At 45.1% G+C, this 20,055-nt stretch overlaps 1 protein-coding gene across 8 annotated transcripts in view; it reads right to left on the reverse strand.

The window, feature by feature from the left end:
- R3HDM2 (R3H domain containing 2) overlaps window positions 1-20,055 on the reverse strand; it is a 132,868-nt gene that overhangs the window by 35,295 nt on the left and 77,518 nt on the right. For all 8 annotated transcript variants that reach the window (XM_083169361.1, XM_083169358.1, XM_083169357.1 and 5 more), the window contains exons 2-9: window positions 8,244-8,432; window positions 7,811-7,852; window positions 4,422-4,508; window positions 3,763-3,880; window positions 3,473-3,551; window positions 1,893-1,952; window positions 1,506-1,646; window positions 834-942 (exon numbers count right to left, since the gene is read on the reverse strand). In XM_083169361.1, coding sequence (XP_083025487.1) covers window positions 834-942; window positions 1,506-1,646; window positions 1,893-1,952; window positions 3,473-3,551; window positions 3,763-3,880; window positions 4,422-4,508; window positions 7,811-7,852; window positions 8,244-8,411 — 804 coding nt within the window. In that variant the 5' untranslated portion in view covers window positions 8,412-8,432. The remainder of the gene's footprint in view (window positions 1-833; window positions 943-1,505; window positions 1,647-1,892; window positions 1,953-3,472; window positions 3,552-3,762; window positions 3,881-4,421; window positions 4,509-7,810; window positions 7,853-8,243; window positions 8,433-20,055) is intronic.

A 20,055-nucleotide genomic window follows, 5' to 3' on the forward strand; every position in this document is an offset into this window, starting at 1 on the left:
TTAAAATATAGACAGTACTTATGAATGGAGAGGAAGTGAGCGGTATGCGTATCCTTATGCATGTCCTTATATTAAGGAGTAGTGGACAGGAATCTTGCCCTTCCGTGTCTGGCCGCTGGTTGTGTATTGTCCCCAGGGTTCCCTCTTACACCTGTAGGATTAATGCCTCTGCTTCTTCCACCTGTGTCAGTGCAGGGCAGATGATTGCTGATGTCTGAGGGCAGCACGGGTAGCTCCCATTGGATTGCTGGTCAGGCAAAAGCACAATGAGACGCTGATGATGCTGAAGACAGAACCATAAGTGACACAACATGGTTCTTCTCCATAGCAGTGGGTCTTCTTCTGCAATCAAAAGACTTTTTCATCTTCCGCCATTACCAATATTATTTTCAAGTACCCCCAACTGGTCTCTGCAGAGTACCCCCAGGGGTACTAGTACCCCAGGTTGGGAACCACTGTTCTATAGGATGCCTTGGCTGCAGCCATTACAAGCAGCAAGGACTGCAAGGTAAGGCAGGGAGTGGCTTTCTACAGAAAGCCAGCTCTTTGCTTATCACTGTCCAGACTGGCAGTACCGGAAGGACGAAAACTCCTCCCAATGGGACTGCCTTTACAGTGGGTGACTGGAAGTCACTGCTAGTCACAGTGCAGCCAACTGGCTTCACTAAGGCCTTGCAAAGTGGCAGATTTTACTGCCCAAAAAATAAAACCCCCCACTGCATACAAAGCCATAAAACCAAACCATTAAGTCAAAGACAAATTATTTTATGGACTAAAACACACAAAAAGAAGAACAAGAAGAAAACAAAAAAGGCACATGGCAGCAGCCTTACCTGATTATCATCACGGTCCATGCTGGCGTCATCCCTCTTCAGGATAAACCTTTGTTGAAATTCGCAGCTCTTCTCATCTTTGATGTGCTCAGAGAACCTTTGTTCAGGTCTGTTAGATGGGAATACATTTAATTGTGTAGGCAAATTATGCACTGTCTCATGCATCAATAAAAACGAGGCAAGCTATTGATATGTTAAAAAATATTGGGTGACATCATTACAGATTATCCCAGGGAAAGGAGTAGTTACTTATGGAATACTCAAATATCTAGTCACCACAGATCTTCAATTATTCGGAAGCTATCAGCGAAGATTATTTTGGTGTAGGAACTCTGAAATGCCAGGATCAGCCACAATGTGATAGAATATTCAATATACTGTATAAATATTATTAATATTTGGTAGCCCCAAGAAAACAGACAACGGATCGAGTCAATGCAGAGATAATAAATGGGGCACCTGACAGAGCAGTTCATTATTTTGGTTATCTATTCTCGCTCTTGTGGCGCCGGAGGCCCCCGCTCTGCTGTTCCGAGCATGAGAGGTGATGCCTTGCTTTAGTTTTTATATTAGAAGTGCAGAGCAGCTTCCCAAAGATTTGTTGTGGAGGGCTACTGTATATCCCTGGTTACAGTAACATTGTCCGGTTAAAGTGTGCAGCTTGCTACTTACATTCGTGTGTTACTGGTTTTATTGATGATCACGGCTTTGCCTGTTTGGTCTACGTTGTGATCCATGCCGAAGTAGGCAGCAGCGCGGTGTAAAAGCATTCTGTGGTAAGAGGTCATCTGTGGAAACTTCTTAAACTGATTGCTGAGGATGGGGGATAGGGGATCAGAAATCATTACTACAGTATTCCCATATGTGAGATTTAGTGCTTCCATACACTGTACATAAGTACCGAGGTTTTCAACTATACTTTTAAGGTTTACTTTTCTAGGTCAAGCAGTAAATATACATTCATTTCAGGGATAACCACTAGATCACATGCTAAGCCTATGGCAAGTTCCTGCTTGTTTATTGAAGTTATGGTGATGAGGATCTTGGCTTCGCACTTACCTATTGTCATTAATAAATTCAAGGATTTCTTGTTCTAATTTTAGCAGCATCATTCTGTCCCTAGGTGAAGTGAAACGTCGAGTTACTAACTTTCCAGTCAGCTACGCAAGTAATTATACATGTGTCGTTAATTAATCAGGCTAAGCAATAGGGGTTACCCTTGCAAAACAGTGGTGTTAGGTATGCACAGTGATCGGCTTTCTTTTAAATTCTACCATCCGAACGTTAAGGGGCATACACACGGGGCAATGTGTGTTTAGTGCCAAGCAATGTAGCCTAGGCAATTTCTCAGTGTCTAGATCACACATAGCAATATGTACTAAGCGATCAGTGCCGATCAGTGTTTTATATGCACTTGGTAGGCGATCCAACTAGATTTTGCCTGCATGTGAGCCGTGCATCGACATTGCTATGGCCTGTACACATGGAGAAATTTGGGCAAAAATTGTCCCATGTGTATGCCCCTTTAAAGTAAATAATTGAAGAGAATATTGGTAAAGATGGGATGCCATTGCTGACCTACCACACAAGTGCATACTGTGCATTGGTTTCTTATGCTTCAGGGAGCTCCAAATAGCTACCAAAGTTCAACCAATGACCAGCAGCCATTGAAACAATTTGTCAGCTTCTCACACACTCAGCAAGTCAAGTCCCTCTCAGCCACAGCAAGAGACCGTGGCATCAATGGCAGCCAAATGGTGCCAATATATGTTGCAATAATCAATAAACCATCAGCTCTAAGTGAAGCAGGTTTCACTTACATCCGTACTGAACATACAGATGTGTCCACATACATCTAGCATCTATAAGGGGATATTCAATCTGGAATACAAACTGTTGGAAGGCCCAGACAGTCAAAATCTCAGCTGTGTTCAACAGCTTCTGACACTATTTTGGCTGTTGGTATTCAATGTACCAGTGGAATGTCAGAAAGTCCTGAAATCGGCAGCAAATTGTTGGAAATCAGCCGTGAAATCAACAATCCACAGCCGTTTCAGACAAAACAGTTCTGACTTAAAAAAATAAAAAATTATATCTGACAGCCTCAATGCTATTGGTAACGGCAGCATTGCGGTTAGCGACAGCATTGAACAGGCAAGTTCCAATACTTCCCGTTAGTTGCAAGTTTCTGTGAATTGGATGCACAAGCGGCTTCTGGTGATTACAATTATACGCGACATGCCTATACTGTGTGTGAGACTGCGACTGGATCTGCATACAAATGCCAATTAACAGTGTTTTTTTTTTTCAGTAAAACACCATGGGCCTGATTCTGGTACATTTGCAAAAGCAAACTCATTCTTTAATGGATGAAACCATATGCACTGCAGGTGGGGCTGATGTAACATGTACAGAGAGAGAGATTTGGGTGTTTGTACGTCAAACTGATATCTACTGTATATTGCAGTGTAAAAATAAAGCAGCCTGTCTTTACCCTGCACAGAAACAAAATAAATCACCCAAATCTAACTCTCTCTGCACATGTTACATCTGCCCCACTATGCAGATAAAACTGAAGCCCCTATGTGTGAACGCTACACAGTCAGCAATCTCTTGTACCATACACATGCACACACTACCTTGGGTTATTCTTCAGTGTGTTCACTAAAAATTCATGCACGTCTATTCCAGTAGAGTCTGTGTACTCCTGACTAGAATCTGTAAGAACAAACAAAAATGAACAACACAAGACAAATTATTTAGCATAGAAAAAGAATGAGAAAACCAATCTGTTCTCTGATGGATGTGCATTGTTGAAAACGGCTGCAGATAAGACAAACTAGCATATTTTCAACAAGCAGATTGAAATTGATATATCTTTCTTATACCAGTTCTATAGGGTAACAGGTTACTAAAATCCAAAACCCACCTCTAGACAACATCTTTTTTGGCCCCTTTTCTTTATTTTTCTCTTCCTTCTCAGGCCCATCTTTGCATGACTTCTCTTCTTTATCTGATGGGCAACTGATATGCAAGTGGATGACATCCTGCAGCAATACAAAGCATAGCAGAAAATGAAACCTTAACACAGATCCTTCAAGCTCCATTATTTTACATATGTCCAAACAGACATAGGACTTCATCAGGGGCAGGTTCAGTGGATGAATAAAGGATTTATTTTAAATAGAAAATGTAACAATCTATATCTTAGTTCCACCATGGGCTTTAAAAGCAATAATCAATAAAATATCCCCATTCTCAGCAATGAAAGCGTGAGTGTGTGTGACGCTCACGCGTCCATGTCCTATGCCCGTTTGCCGGATCGCCATCCGCCAGAAACTTGCGGATGGCGGTCTAGCGGCAACGAAGAGAATGGACCCATCTGTGTATATAAAAAGAGAATTTCATTATTAGCTTGCATTTCAACACACCCACAAAACACCAGTGTATGTACTCTTTAACATGCTATTTGTGATTCTCAGTTTCCAAGGGGATATGCACAGATACAGTGTTAAGGGTCACAAGGGTATTAGAAAGGGAAAGGTCTATAAAAGAATCTATGAAAAACAGACGGCACTGCTGTATTACCTGAGGTTCCAAGGAGCAATCCACAAATGGTCCAGATGACTCTTCACACACAGCTAAACTTCTTACCAGCTTTAACTTAGAGTTTGACTAAAGAATAACAAAAAAGTATAATATCATATACATAGAGTGTATGTGTATATATTATAGTAGTATATTTTATTTGTGCTGTCTTGTCTGTGTATATACCTAGGACTTGATGGGGAGTTGCTGCAGCCACAGTACAAACCTATGGCTGCACTTCGCTTAAACATCTGCTTATGAGAGCGGCAGTCCTCACCACAGATCTGCCTCGAAACTATCCTGGGTGCAAGACCATTTAAAATCACCAGGTTTTTATGTATATTTCCCTCTGAGGAGGTTGCAGTTCCTCCTACATGCCAGTAGCAAACCTATGATATATTACTTACACCACTTGCATGTTCATCGGTCACCAGCAGTTTTGATAAGGATATTGCCCAGTGTGTATGCACAATATTGTTCACCCGCGGCCGATATAGTTAAGATATGGGTTGTCTAGTGTGTATGGGGCTTACACCACAAATGGAGATCCAGCTAATGTGCTGCTCTAAACAAGTTCAGAAATCTAGAGATGAGCAAGTGCGCCTCTTTTAGCCTTGCGAGCATGTGCGGTGCCCAAAAAAATAGCAAATGCAGCCACTTTGCATGCCGATAGGGAGCAGGTTCCAATGAGACTATGCTTAATGCTTAATATGTGTTCCTTAGCAATTCAACGCTATTTAAATCTGTGTGATGCAGGGTCAAAACAGACATACTATAGGCTGGCGAGGGGGTTAAACAGCGGGGATCACCGAAAACAAGCGATCCTCGCCGTTTCATCCCCGCGTCGGCCGCTTCTACGTTCGGGGGGGAATTCTCGCTGTCACAGGACGGCGAGGATTTCCCCAAACAGCGAGACTCGCAGCTTATGTAGGGAGCCCGCTGCATTTAGCCATGAGCCTTGATGTTTTAGCAGGCACACACAATGTTTTCCCCTCGCTACAAAAACCTAGCGAGGTGGAAACGACATGTGCAGGGGGTCAGTTGAATACTTACCCTGCGAGCTGTGACAGTGAGCAATCAGCACTGCTCGCTGTCACAGCTCGCAAAAACCATTGAATACACCCCTGTACCATCAGTGCAACAAAAGGGCCAACATCAACTTAATAGTGAGGTAGCGAACAAAATGTGTAAGGACACATGGTGGATACCGAGCTTAACGGGCCGCCAATGAATGCACAGCATTCTCACTGGGTGATTCAATTGCATGTGACAGAACATAACACACATAGGTAACAGGAGTGGAAGGTGCTTATTTATTGCACATGGGTTATCATTTTACTGAATGGTAACCTATTTCATTGCAAGAGGACTGCAGACTTGCTAGTCATCTTGGTGAGACCACACTTGGAATATTGTTTTCAGTTCTGGGCACCGCACCTTAAAAAGGACATAAATGAATTGGGAAAGCTACAGAGAAGGGAGACTAAGCTAGTAAAAGATCTTGAATCACTAGAATACAAAGATAGGTTAACCAGGCTGAATAGGTTTTCACTGGAGAAACGGAGGTTGAGAGGTGATATGATTAAAATGTTCAAATACAGGATTGGGAATTATAAGGAACTGGGAGATGATTTGTTCACTAACAGGCCTATACTTAGGACACGCGGGCATGTACTGAGGCTCGAGGAAAATAAATTCCAAACTGAATTAAGAGGAGGATTCTTCACCATTAGAGCAGTAAAATTCTGGAACTCATTGCCGGTGGTGGTGGTGGTTACAGCAACTACTGTTAATGAATTTAGATCAAAACTGGATAAATTCTTGGCCACTAGTGGAATCCTATAGATCTGACTTACTCAAGTCAGTAGTTACAAGTTACATAGGTTGAACTCGATGGACTAACGTATTTTTTCAGCTTTAATTACTATGGTACTTATGTAATATCTGGGCTCCCGTTTTTCTTATGAGACTGCGTCCCCTCGCGGGGCTCGCTACGCTCGCCACGCTTCGGGCACGGTGGCTCGCTGCGCTCGCCACACTATAAAAAATCAACTCCATGCGTATTTGGATAGTAGGGGTATGAAAAAATGGGGTGCATTTAACATGGGAGCCCAGATAATACATAAGTACCATTACTATGTTACTAGGTGTTCTTGGTACCTTGCTTTTCTAATGTGGGCTCAACATATATAATGGGGGCAGTTTATACTTCAGTATGAGAGCTAGCATGGAACTACCAGACAATAAATGTGGGTACTTGTTTCCTATCTGGGCGCCCAGGTTTTCTACGTACGGCACCGTAATGAAATCGGATCTCATCGCATCGTACACATACACGATATTGAACGATGCGATGCGATCAGATTCGATTTCCCATAGGAAACAATGTGAAATGGCTCAATTTAGCCAAATTATCATAGGAACAATAGTAAATGGGCCAAAAACACCCCTGAACATTGAAATGTCCCCCCAAAAGTAGTTGACGCCACCCCGCCATCAACGTGAACCCGAAGCGTGGCGAGCGCAGCGAACCCGCGAGGGGCGGCGGTACGCGTCCTCCGACCTTTTCATGCCCTACTATCCACTAGGGCGTGGAGTGAGAATAGAATAGTGTGGCGAGCGCAGCGAGCCACCGAGCCCGAAGCGTGGCGAGCGCAGCGAGCCCCGCGAGGGGACGCGGATACCTTCACAGTTATACGCGTCCCCTCGCGGGCTTCCCAGGTGTCCATGGCGACGCGGACACCTGGGAAGCCCGCGAAGGGACGCGTTAACCTGTGAAGGTATCCGCGTCCGCTCGCCACGCTTCGGGCTCGGTGGCTCGCTGCGCTCGCCACACTATTCTATTCTCACTCCACGCCCTAGTGGATAGTAGGGCATGAAAAGGTCGGAGGACGCGTACCGCCGCCCCTCGCGGGCTCGCTGCGCTCGCCACGCTTCGGGTTCACGTTGATGGCGGGGTGGCGTCAACTACTTTTGGGGGGACATTTCAATGTTCAGGGGTGTTTTTGGCCCATTTACTATTGTTCCTATGATAATTTGGCTAAATTGAGCCATTTAACATTGTTTCCTATGGGAAATCGAATCGGATCGCATCGCATCGTTCAATATCGTGTATGTGTACGATGCGATGCGATCAGATTTCTCTACGGAGAATAGCATGGTGCGCAATTAACTTAGCGGGCGCCCAGATAGGAAACAAGTACCTAAATGTGACAACGATGCAACATGAAAAGTATTAATAGGAAATTATGCGATTTAAGAGCATTTTCTGCAGAACAAACAGCTAACTACATAACAGAGAGGTGCCAGATGAAATGGGGATGAAGCGAGTACAAGAAGCTGGTGATTGTTTTTGAGACGTGGGCGGTATGCGTTACAGTCAAGTGTACCTTGGCTCTTTTCCTAGCATGTCCGTGGCTTGGATTCCGCCTCTACAACAGTGAAATGAATCCGACGGGGAAAGAAAAATACATTTAATGAACAAACCTAAAAATAATCCAGATTATAGATTGTGCATCATACATCTATACACATTATGCAAATGGTTTTAGAATTATAGTCTTCAGAAAATAACAAGTGTTTGGTTAGTTTAATTTACTATACATTAGAATGACATTGCCAACATTTTCCTAGGGTAAAGGGGAGTGATTTTGCTGGCAATTCGATTGGGATTGAATAGGGATCGAATGGCAAGCAAAACACCATATTTTATAGGGTTTCTTCCTCCAGCCAATTAAGTTTTACTAAAATCCTTTTGTTTGTCAAAATTTGAAATGTAGGGGTTACACAAAAAATAGGGAACAGAAAACTTATCACAGCAACCTGGGGTTCTTGACGTGAATTTGGCTCATCCGATTCCTGTTCCTCTTTGCTTGGTGACCTTGATATGGTCTTGCTTCTGTTTACAGACTCCTCAACCAAACGCTTTTCCGACTCCTTCATGATCTCCAGAGTTTCCTGGGTTGTGTGGCCATGGGACATCTTCAGCATAGTACAGAGCACGGAAGTAACCTACAAATAGACATAATGAACATACATTTAGGAAAAGCTTTACAACACACACAAAAGTCAGCACACTGGCTGTTTGGTTACCAAAAGCATCTACCTGAATACAGACCCCATAAAGACCCAGAATACTATGACTGAAGTATTTCTTCATCAGCAATGGACAGGGGAATGTGACCAGACTGTTTGCAGTTCAAAGATTTTCATCATGATTGTAGCGGACAAATGTTAAAAACACTTTTTACCTATCGCATGCCTTCTTGTATGCTCTCTAACCGTATTCAAGTGAGATCTAATTGAAAATACAGAAAAGATCAATACCCCTAACAGCAAATGCATGCCATCTATTCAGTATAGGGGGAGTCTGAGGGCAGCCCAGCATCTCGGAGAATGACACATGAAAAAGTTCGACATGGGAAAGGCCGACATGAAAAATGTCGATAGGAGTTCACTTTGTTTTCATACTTTACTATACAAGTGGGCACAGCGGGGCAGATGTATTAAGCCTTAACAAGAGATAAATGCAAGGGTGATAAAGAGATAAATGTCCAGCCAATCAGCTCCTTACTGACTTTTTTCAAACGCAGCCTGTAACATGGCAGTTAGCAGGTGATTGGCTGGATGTTTATCTCTCTTTATCACCCTTGCATTTATCTCTTGTTAAGGCTTAATACATCTGCCCCAATGTGAGATTATAATAGTGTGCCGAGCGTAGCGAATCACGGCGAGCAAAGCAAGCCATGCAAGGAGACGCAGTACACCGATACAGTGTCCGACACACACACACCAGAAACCTTATTTGGACCTTTCCATGTGTCGACCTAATTACTATCGACCCTATAACCCGTACCCTGCCAAAATGTGTTGCCCCTGGCAAGAACAGGCTTACAATTTTATAATCTATAGTACAGCACAAAAATATTCATTATAATACGGTTGCTATGAACAGCACCCCATTTTATTTACACAAGTCTTTATAAAGGTCACTCACTATGCATACATTTTATTGTGCGTCCTGGAAGAGAAAGCTGCACTACTGGAAAAGTAGAACAATCCTTAAGAAGATAGAATGCAATTGCCAGGGCCTCTTAATGCCCCCATACACTGTGGAGATTTCTCCCCTCGGAGAAGTTGCACGGAGTTCTCCCCTGAGCTTCCTGGGCAGCAGGAATGGATGAGATATATCACATGCATCTCTGCATATATTGATTGTTGCATTTGCCAGAAAAAAAAGAGCCCAACATGCAGCTGAATCTCCCAGTGTATGGGGGCCTTTAGGTTCTCCCTGCCCATACTTAAGCCAGGCATCAAATTAAACATATGATTGTTAGCCAAACTGAGTATTATTAGATTTCATTTATAAAAAAGGCACCACAAGTGCTTTTCAGCGATGTGCAAAAACTGCTGAACCGAAGATAAAAATAGAATTAAAATAAAGAGGAATTGGTACTCTCCAAATCCACAGGGGACACTGCAGTCATCTACCTTGGGGATAGAGATGTGGTCTGGAGGAAACGGCACAAGAATTTTGAGTGTGACAGGCTCCTCCCCCATCCAGACCCTAGTCTTCTGCCCCGTTAAGACCACATATATTACCTGGTATTTTGCTGGTTTTTACAGTTTCAAAATGGTAATATGTGCAGTATGAAAGGTCCAGAGTGAATTTACCATTATATAAAAAAAAAAAAAAAAAGGATTTGGAAACGGTAAAAAAAGCAGGGACCTACCCGTTTCAGACCCTTTTTTTTTTCAGCAGTGAGCATTATTGGTCCCACTCCCACTAATGAGCGGTAATGATATGTAATGAGCAAGAACCCGCTCATTAAATATGCACGGGGCGGGGACCTGCTCATTAAATATGCACTGCGCTTATTAGATATGCATGGAGGGGACAGTTAACCCACGTGCTGGCGCACAGCGGCATATGGTGTAAGCTCACCAGCATCGGGGCTTCCCTCGTAGCCCGGCGAGTGCTGTTGCAGCAAGCTGCACAGGGTCCTGTTGTATTGTTGTGTATAAGGATGGGAATAGCAAAGTATCACTGGCACAGATGACTTGGAGCACAGATGACTCAGAGCTCGAACATCCAAAGAGGACAAGTCCCTGGACAGAACAGGAACCACCATAGTCTGATTTTTAAGAAATGCTGATACAACCTTAGGAAGGTAGTCCGCTCAAGTACGTACAGTGGGGCAAAAAAAAGTATATGGACAGCCACCAATTGTGCAAGTTGACCCACTTAAAAAGATGAAAGGTCTGTAATTTCCATAAGAGGTACACTTCAACTGTGAGACAGAATGTGGGGGAAAAAAAAACACACCAGGAATTCACTTTGTATGATTTTTAAATCAATGTATTTGTATATTCTTGCGGAAAATAAATATTTGTACAGTCAAAAAGTTAAAACTCAATACATTGTTATATAACCTGTCTATACTGAAGAGCCTCGAAGTTGCCCACCATCTTCCCCAGGAGTCTGATGCATAGATGAACTGACACCTACGACGCACCCAGAACCTGTATGACCAAAGCCGGGAGAAACAAGATCTTGTCCATGGGAAGGTAAATACGCTGTTGCACCGTGTCAAACAGCAACCTCAAGAAAAGGAGCCTCTACGAGGGCTGCAGTTACGACTCTTAAAAATTCACAATGCACCCATGTTGGATGAGGAACGGATATGTCCAGAATGCATATGAAGTTCACCTCTCCTTGGAGGACGCTTTAAGAAGAAGGTTGTCCAGGTATGGAACTTTAAGGATAGCCCGAATGGGAGCACCCGAAACTGAAATGGAATCTGGAATGACAAATTAGAGAAACTGATGGTGCGGTTTCCAGATTGGCATGTGGATATAAGCATTCCTGATATCCAAGGACATCAGGAACTCTAATGGCTCTAAACCAGCTTCCAAACGAGAGTTCCAGCCGGTATCCCAGAGATACGACCTGCATAACCCACGAATCCTTGCAAACCTTCCAGTCATGCATCCGAAAAAGCTAGAAGCCGTGCTCCCACCTGGGAATCCCCCAAGTGGTCCAAGAGCCCATCCATCATGCCACAGGCTTTTCGGAAGGCTTTGGGCTCCTGACAACAAGTGTTGCAGATGCGTCCGTGGCTGCCCTATATCACGCCGGCCTCGAAAGGCAGAAAGGGAACCTCTGGTATTCCCTATGGAACCTGAAGAGCCCAGAAAGGCTAGTCCCACACATAGGATCCTTTAGAGAACGGCGCAGAGGAAGGCAGAAAATAAAATTTACCTCCTGTAGCCTGGCAAATCAGTTTACTTCGTTCAGTCCCAAACAATATGTCCTCTGTAAAAGGGAAGGGCATCAACCGTTTTTTTTTTTTTTAATCTCAGCCTCCACCTGCCAGGAACGCAGCCACAAGGAGCGTCTAGCCAAAACAGCTGAGGGTGAAATTCAAGCCCCGGGAGAAGCTGTCTGTGGCAGCTTCCACTAGATATCCTGCAGGGTCCTGAATGTACTCAGCCACAGGCAATATTTCAACCCAGAAGCACCCTTCTTCACAGTCATGCTGTGTGTGCGCGCGCACACACACACACACACACACACACACACACACACACACACACACACAGGATTAAATACACAGACCAGGGTCTGAAAAGCGGGAGAGAAACCAAAAACCCTGAATTCATCCCCACAATCCTATAACTTTCCCAGCCAAGACTTACAGTACCCATGTGTCTTCTGAGAGAAAAAGCACCATCCTGCGCAGTGACCCTGGAGAACCGGGAACTGCCGCAGACTGACAGCAGTGTGGGAAGATAGCGCCCTCTATACAGAGCACAATCAGACGCGATGCCCCGGCACTATGCATCTCCCATCCCCGGTCAGTGTGCAACCAGTCGTCCCTGGAGATGCAGCAGTATGCCGTGGACTTGTAATGCAAACTGCGGCAGCTGATGCAGGCTCCCGGAGCAGAGGACCCAGTGGCTGAGACCAGGAGGCGCACTGCAAACAGTGGCGACCTGGCTCTCTCCAGGGCTTCCAGGGCAGACATAAAAAAATTCGGTACTTATGAAATATCTGGGCTCCCGTTTTTCTTATGAGACCGCTTCCGCTCGCCACGCTTCGGGCACGGTGGCTCGCTGCGCTCGCCACACTATATAAAATCAACTCCATGCGTAGTTGGATAGTAGGGGTATGAAAAAATGGGGTGCATTTAACATGGGAGCCCAGATAATACATAAGTACCCAAAATTCTGCTGTAAAATGAAATAAACACTTCAGTCTGTAGAGACCAAAGTCCAGTGATCAGACTCCTCCGGGCACATTTTTCGAAGACTGGGGTCTGGATGGGGAGGAGCCTGCCACACTCCTCCAAACCACATCTATATCCCCAAGGTAGATAACTGCAATGTCCCCTGCTGGATGTAGTAGAAAAAATATTTATAAGATCAAATATTTTTTGTAGGTAAAATCTGCTACACCGGAGAAAAGAAAACGCCTATAAATTGGTGAAGTATAGGGTATTTTGGTAAGGTAAGGTAGGTAAGTATTTTGGGGCAATACAGATGGTTTAATGTTTTTTTTTTTTATTCAATAATTTGTATTGAAATTTTTTGCAACAAAATATATACATACACACACACACACACACACACACACACACAACACCCCAAACATGTATAAGTATAGCTATAGCAGTGATCCGTAAAGAGTAACATTTAAAAGCAGATGTAGCATAAATGTGATTCTATAAACATATATAGGCAGGTCTTACACATCAGGAAGGGTTTTGTTTGCAAAGGGCAAACAAAAAGACAAATGTGCCTTTTTGGGCGCACTCTTTTGTATACTATTTGTAGGATAGGATTATTTAATACATCACTTTTATTAGACTCTACACCTAACAAAAAATTTTGAGGCAATATTAGTTACTTCATTATACAGTCAAATCCGTATTATACCTCTACTATCAAAACATGATAAAAATGTATTTCAAGTAGTGCTTATCTTATGCTGTCTATAATTTTTCTTCAACAGACATTATCATCATATACACTATATTAGCTACCTTAGTCTCTCGCAATAACCATCTATAAATTGCACACATTAGTATATATGCACCACAGTATGTCGTTACTAATAAAAAAAAAAAATTATATTTTATTTAAAAATATTATCGCATATATGTCCTCAGAAGCCCGCGTGAAATAGTGCTCCCACAACCGGTGGCTCCTGTGTATCTGCTGTTTGAACACCTTGCCTATGTTACCAGCTGGCTATTCGCTAGAAGTCTCCTCACTGGTTACTAGGCCAGCCCCTAGGTCTTACACATCGTATTGACATTCGGTAGAAAGTGCACATAGAATATTCCAGGGCCACCGCAATAACCACATAGAACTAGAATAGTAAGTATATATACCTATCTTATCAAAAAAATAACTAAATAAATAAAATATAGTAGAATAAGCCCAAAATCAAATGCCACCCCACTATCAACACCAACCCGAAGCGTGGCGAGCGCAGCGAGCCCGCGAGGGGCGGCGGTATGCGTCCTCCGACCTTTTCATACCCCCACTATCCACGTCGGCGTGGAGTTGATTTTATATAGTGTTGCGAGCGCAGTGAGCCACCGAGCCCCAAGCGTGGCGAGCACAGCAAGCCCCGCGAGGGGACACGGATGACTTCACATATATTCCGCGTCCCCTCGCAGGGGTATCAAACCATAGTATCAAAACAAGTTTTAAACATAGAAAAATAATAAAAAGGTATAGACAGCTTCACCAGGATATAGAGCATCAATACTAAGAAAGATAATAAGAGGTCAAAGGCAGACAACATCCCAAATTAAAATACAATGTGAGACATTAATCCGGTCCCCTGGAGAAGTATGGCAAGCATAATAAACCCATCTCCAAGTGCAGGAGGGCAACCAGGAGAACAACTGTAATATGCACATGTGGATATGAGAGTAGGAATGATCCTGTTCGAGGAGCTCATAGCAAGCATAAGTAACAAAACAGGATTTTGAGGGAAGGCCATGTTACGGTCAAAGGTTGCAGGTGTAGTGTAGCAAATATCTTCATCTTTGTACAGGATTCCATAGACTTACAGGTATGTCCAAAGCAGAGACTGGTATACTAGCAGAAGACGGCACAAGGCCCATAGGCACAAATGTCATCTTGGTAGACTGCATCAAGTTTCTCAGGGGCACAAGGAGAGGATGGGACATCCACCTGTATCTCATCCAGCCGAAGGAGATGTCTAGTAGAAGAGACATATATCGCACCCAGTATATGGTGGACAGAAGCTTCCATGGTCATAAACAGGAGGATCAGAAAAGCAAACTGTTAGTAATAGGAATAGTCTCAAAGCAATATGGCAGTGGCTAGCACTGGCTAAGGGGCCAGTAGCCAGATAGGACACGCTATCAGTCCAAAAGTTTAGGTAACAAAGAGGGTCAGATATCCTAACTAAATGCGCCAAACTTCAGCCACCAGCGCATTGAATATACCTCTAGTTAGAGAAAATGGCGTCTGCATCCAGTATCGATTTCCAGGATCACAACAGTAGGCACCATATAACCGCGGCAATGACCAGCAGGAGAATGGAGGGAAGACCGGAGTGCCAAATCAGAATAGGAGAATATTCATTTATCACTGGCTGCAGCTCTACAGCCGCTAGTGACACAACCCAGGGAGCCTGCAGGCAAGATGGCGCCGGCACCCTCCACGCGGAGCGCGGCAGCATGTCCCAGAGGAGACCGCTTCCCGCTCCACCACTCAGCACATCGGGGAGCCACCGACGCTCGTCACCTCAACCCACTGCAGCACCCAGGAGAGGAACAAAAAGGCGGAGCAGCAGCTGAGCAGCAGGGAACCAGCGGTTTCCAAATCCCGGCACTGGAATAGGCCGCAGCCGCAAGTGACCGCAAGTCAACTGCCAGGAATTCTAGAAACTGCCCCAGTGGAGAGGTACAGTATGACTGCACACAAGATAGTCCGCGTCTTAAATAGGGGTCAGAGTCCTCAGAGGCAGCAGTACAGGATGTTTTTCAGGATATTGAGAAGGCGCTTGGAAAACCGCTGCCTACTCCATGTCCAGCCAAGCCACGCCCCCCACGGATGGCCTAATGGTTAGCATTACTGCCACACAGCACTGAGATCATAGATTCGATTCCCACCATGACCCTAATTGTACAGTTTGTATATTCTCCCCGTACGTGCGTGGGTTTACGCCAGGTACTCCGGTTTCCTACCGCAATACAAAAATATACTGGTAGGCTAATTGGCTCCCAACAAATTAATAGTGTTCATTCTAGCACCCGCTATCTATGAAAACCCATGTAGTTCCTCTTCCCTGCCTGGGCTGTCGCTGTCTGCTGTGGTGTTTCTATCACCGGTCTGGTTTGCATATAAGTGCTGATATACAGACCACACTGTGCCCGAATCACTACAACAGACAGCGACACCTCAGACAGGGAAGAGGAACTGCATGGGTTTTCTAATACGGCAAGTTCTAAAATGAACAGTATTAACCCTACAATGTCTGTGTGCATGTGGTAGGGAATTAAGTATTGCCAACCGCAGCTGCCTTCAGTACTGATGAGCCCTGATAATGTCATGTGAAGCGTTCGCACCCATAACAAGACTAGCACTATGCCAGATACACAGCATCTGACCAGAAATCCACAAAATGATGCTTGATATTAATTGTAGCTAGGCTAAAAACACACTTACATAGCAATGCAGTATATCTTAACAGCTACTACAGGTTACTTTCTCAATAAGCTTTCTGGAAATGAACCATGGAAACGGCATTCACTTGTACACTGCCATAAGCAGCCATGCACATCATCACTAAGGAGATTCCGGCGTCACAATCATAGCCCAACACACCACAAAGATCATCAATCCGGTCATTTTCCACTGCATCCCTCTGCCCTGTTCTAGATTCTTTCATTAAGGTTTTTTCTAAAAGGCAAGTCTTTTTATCTGTATGAATGAATCAGCCTCCGTCCCCCAGGACAGCGTGGGAGGGCTGAGGAGGAGGAGGAAGACATGATAGTCTTTGACAACAGCGTGCAAGAGCAAAAACAGAGGAATAAGGAGAGAAAGAAGGGTTAGGTGCAGGTTCGAGAACGGTGTTCAAACTAAGGAGTATAAAGAGATATATGTATACACTGTATTTATATACAGTATTAAGGCAAAAACACACACAGCCGGATACCCAGAGATACAATAAGCCCACTCTAATGCACAGTGTTGATCTTTCATCAGCCAGCATTTATCATAGCAGGCACCCTAGACATGCAGGAACAACAATGACACACATCAGGAGGAGGAGGAATATTATTAAACTAGCATTTTAGGCAAGATGGCTGATTTAACTAGAAGTGGCTTACATTTTTGTCCATTCATTCTACTGTATATTAAAGGACATAAAAGGTACCCCAATTACATTCCACTTTCTGCTGTGTATTAGAACAGCTTCCTGCATAGGATACAAGATGTGTAAAAGTAATACATATAGATCTACCCAATGGTTTGATACACTGCACAGCTAACCTAAACCATTTCCCATGTACAGCAGATATTAGGACAGTCCAGCAGATTAATTCCCACTATCTTCTTAGTGGACCCTGTTTTTTATTAGTAGTTTTATTGGAATATAGTTCACATCCCAGCATTCGGGAAGTCACCAGGCGAAATGACGCCGGTATCGTTACTCGCAGCTAGAAGACCAGAGGGAGCTTGGGTAAGGTTATAGGGGAGGGGCTGGGTAAAAAGGTTAGGGTTTGGTTTAGGCTTCAGGAAGGTGGAAATAGCAAGTGCGGCCATCAAAACGGCGGGGGCCCACCACAAAATGCAGCAAGGATTTTTGCAGGTTGGACGGTAAGGATTGCTTTACCTCGCCAAAAAATGCCATCATCGCAAATTAGTCCGACACACAAAGCACTTTATGTGGTTGGATCTCACTGAAAAGTGTTTGCTACTCCATAGCGCGTTTGAGTGACAGGGGTGGGAATCGGGCTGCCATGTGGCAACAGCATTTCACCTCCTTCATTAGCAACTGAACTCCACTATATGCCACACTGAGTAATAGGGGTATATGCTGAACTAAAATGGTCAACAGAAATGGAATATAACCAAATGATAAAAAGGACAAAATATTTCTTGAATGATTATACAGGTTGAGTATCCAAATATCCGTTATCCAAATTATTTCGAAAACCATAGTCTCCAAAATGTACTTTTTATTTTTCACTAAAAACCTACCGGGAACATCTGTAACGGGCACTGCCGGGGACATGATCTGTAACGGGCACTGCCGGGGACATGATCTGTAACGGGCACTGCCGGGGACATGATCTGTAACGGGCACTGCCGGGGACATGATCTGTAACGGGCACTGCCGGGGACATGATCTGTAACGGGCACTGCCGGGGAAATGATCTGTAACGGGCACTGCCGGGGAAATGATCTGTAACGGGCACTGCCGGGGAAATGATCTGTAACGGGCACTGCCGGGGAAATGATCTGTAACGGGCACTGCCGGGGAAATGATCTGTAACGGGCACTGCCGGGGAAATGATCTGTAACGGGCACTGCCGGGGAAATGATCTGTAACGGGCACTGCCGGGGAAATGATCTGTAACGGGCACTGCCGGGGAAATGATCTGTAACGGGCACTGCCGGGGAAATGATCTGTAACGGGCACTGCCGGGGAAATGATCTGTAACGGGCACTGCCGGGGAAATGATCTGTAACGGGCACTGCCGGGGAAATGATCTGTAACGGGCACTGCCGGGGAAATGATCTGTAACGGGCACTGCCGGGGAAATGATCTGTAACGGGCACTGCCGGGGAAATGATCTGTAACGGGCACTGCCGGGGAAATGATCTGTAACGGGCACTGCCGGGGAAATGATCTGTAACGGGCACTGCCGGGGAAATGATCTGTAACGGGCACTGCCGGGAAAATGATCTGTAACGGGCACTGCCGGGGAAATGATCTGTAACGGGCACTGCCGGGGAAATGATCTGTAACGGGCACTACCAGGGAAATGATCTGTAACGGGCACTACCGGGGAAATGATCTGTAACGGGCACTACCGGGGAAATGATCTGTAACTGGCACTACCGGGGAAATGATCTGTAACGGGCACTGCCGGGGAAATGATCTGTAACGGGCACTGCCGGGGAAATGATCTGTAACGGGCACTGCCGGGGAAATGATCTGTAACGGGCACTGCCGGGGAAATGATCTGTAACGGGCACTGCCGGGGAAATGATCTGTAACGGGCACTGCCGGGGAAATGATCTGTAACTGGCACTACCGGGGAAATGATCTGTAACTGGCACTACCGGGGAAATGATCTGTAACGGGCACTGCCGGGGAAATGATCTGTAACGGGCACTGCCGGGGAAATGATCTGTAACGGGCACTACCGGGGAAATGATCTGTAACGGGCACTACCGGGGAAATGATCTGTAACGGGCACTACCGGGAAAATGATCTGTAACGGGCACTACCGGGAAAATGATCTGTAACGGGCACTACCGGGAAAATGATCTGTAACGGGCACTACCGGGAAAATGATCTGTAACTGGCACTACCGGGGAAATGATATGTAACTGGCACTACTGGGGACATGATATGTAGGGATGCCAATCCCGGAGCATTTTTTCAATCCCGGGAATCGGGATTGAAAAATGCTCAATCCCGGGATTCCCGGGATCCCGGGATTGGTATCCCTACTTGGGAGCTAGGTGCAGACAAGCACTATAGGCGCATCCACACGCCATTTTTGGGGAGGAAAATCACAGGGCATAAAATAAACCACCCCCCTCTCTCCCACATTGCCTTACTTTTGAGAGGGGCAGGCGGCAGCAGAATGGAAGCAGGCTGCTGGTGTGACGCGCCGGTATGTCACTGGACTGTGCAGCCGGGAGAAGTCGGGCGGCGAGCGGGTTTAGTACTGCGGCCTGCGCAGCGTGACCCATGGGTCACGCTGCGCAGGCTGCAGCGCTACACCTCCGGTGTCACAACTCGCTCGCTGCCCGACCTCTCCCGGCCACACACAGTCACAGCGGCAGGTAGTCTCTGGTCACAGCGGCGAAGAGCCTCCGGTAGTAGGGAGCGGCGGTGCGGGGGCCTGTTCTGGCTGCACAGTGTGACGCGCAGCGTGACCTCTGACCACATCACGCTGCGCGTCTGAGCTGTGCATCAGGGACAGAACGAAGCAGCCGGGTAGCGTCTGAGCGAGTGCTCAGACGCTGCCCAGCATTAGACTAATCTAATCCCGAAATCCCGGGATTGGAAGCTCCAATCCCGGGATTCAAATCCCGGCAATTTTGGGGCCAAATCCCGGGATCCCGCCGATCCCGATATTGGCCACCCTAATGATATGTAACTGGCACTAAATTTGTGCAAGAAAATTATTGCTTGGCATTCAAATTCAGTGTCTGAGATAGGACACAAACTTTGTTTCATGCTTTAAAACCTTGTTTAATGCACAAGTGAAACATTTGTGTCTATTTCATGTGTTTGATGTGCTTATACAACATAAATGCAAGATACATCAGTGAAATACAAAAATATTCCAAAATATGGAATAATCCATTATCCAAAATGCTTCTGGTACTCAACATTACATAC

This window comes from Crinia signifera, chromosome 2 (assembly GCF_055691185.1).
Source record: "Crinia signifera chromosome 2, ASM5569118v1, whole genome shotgun sequence".
In the NCBI taxonomy this organism is placed as follows: Eukaryota; Metazoa; Chordata; class Amphibia; order Anura; family Myobatrachidae; genus Crinia; species Crinia signifera.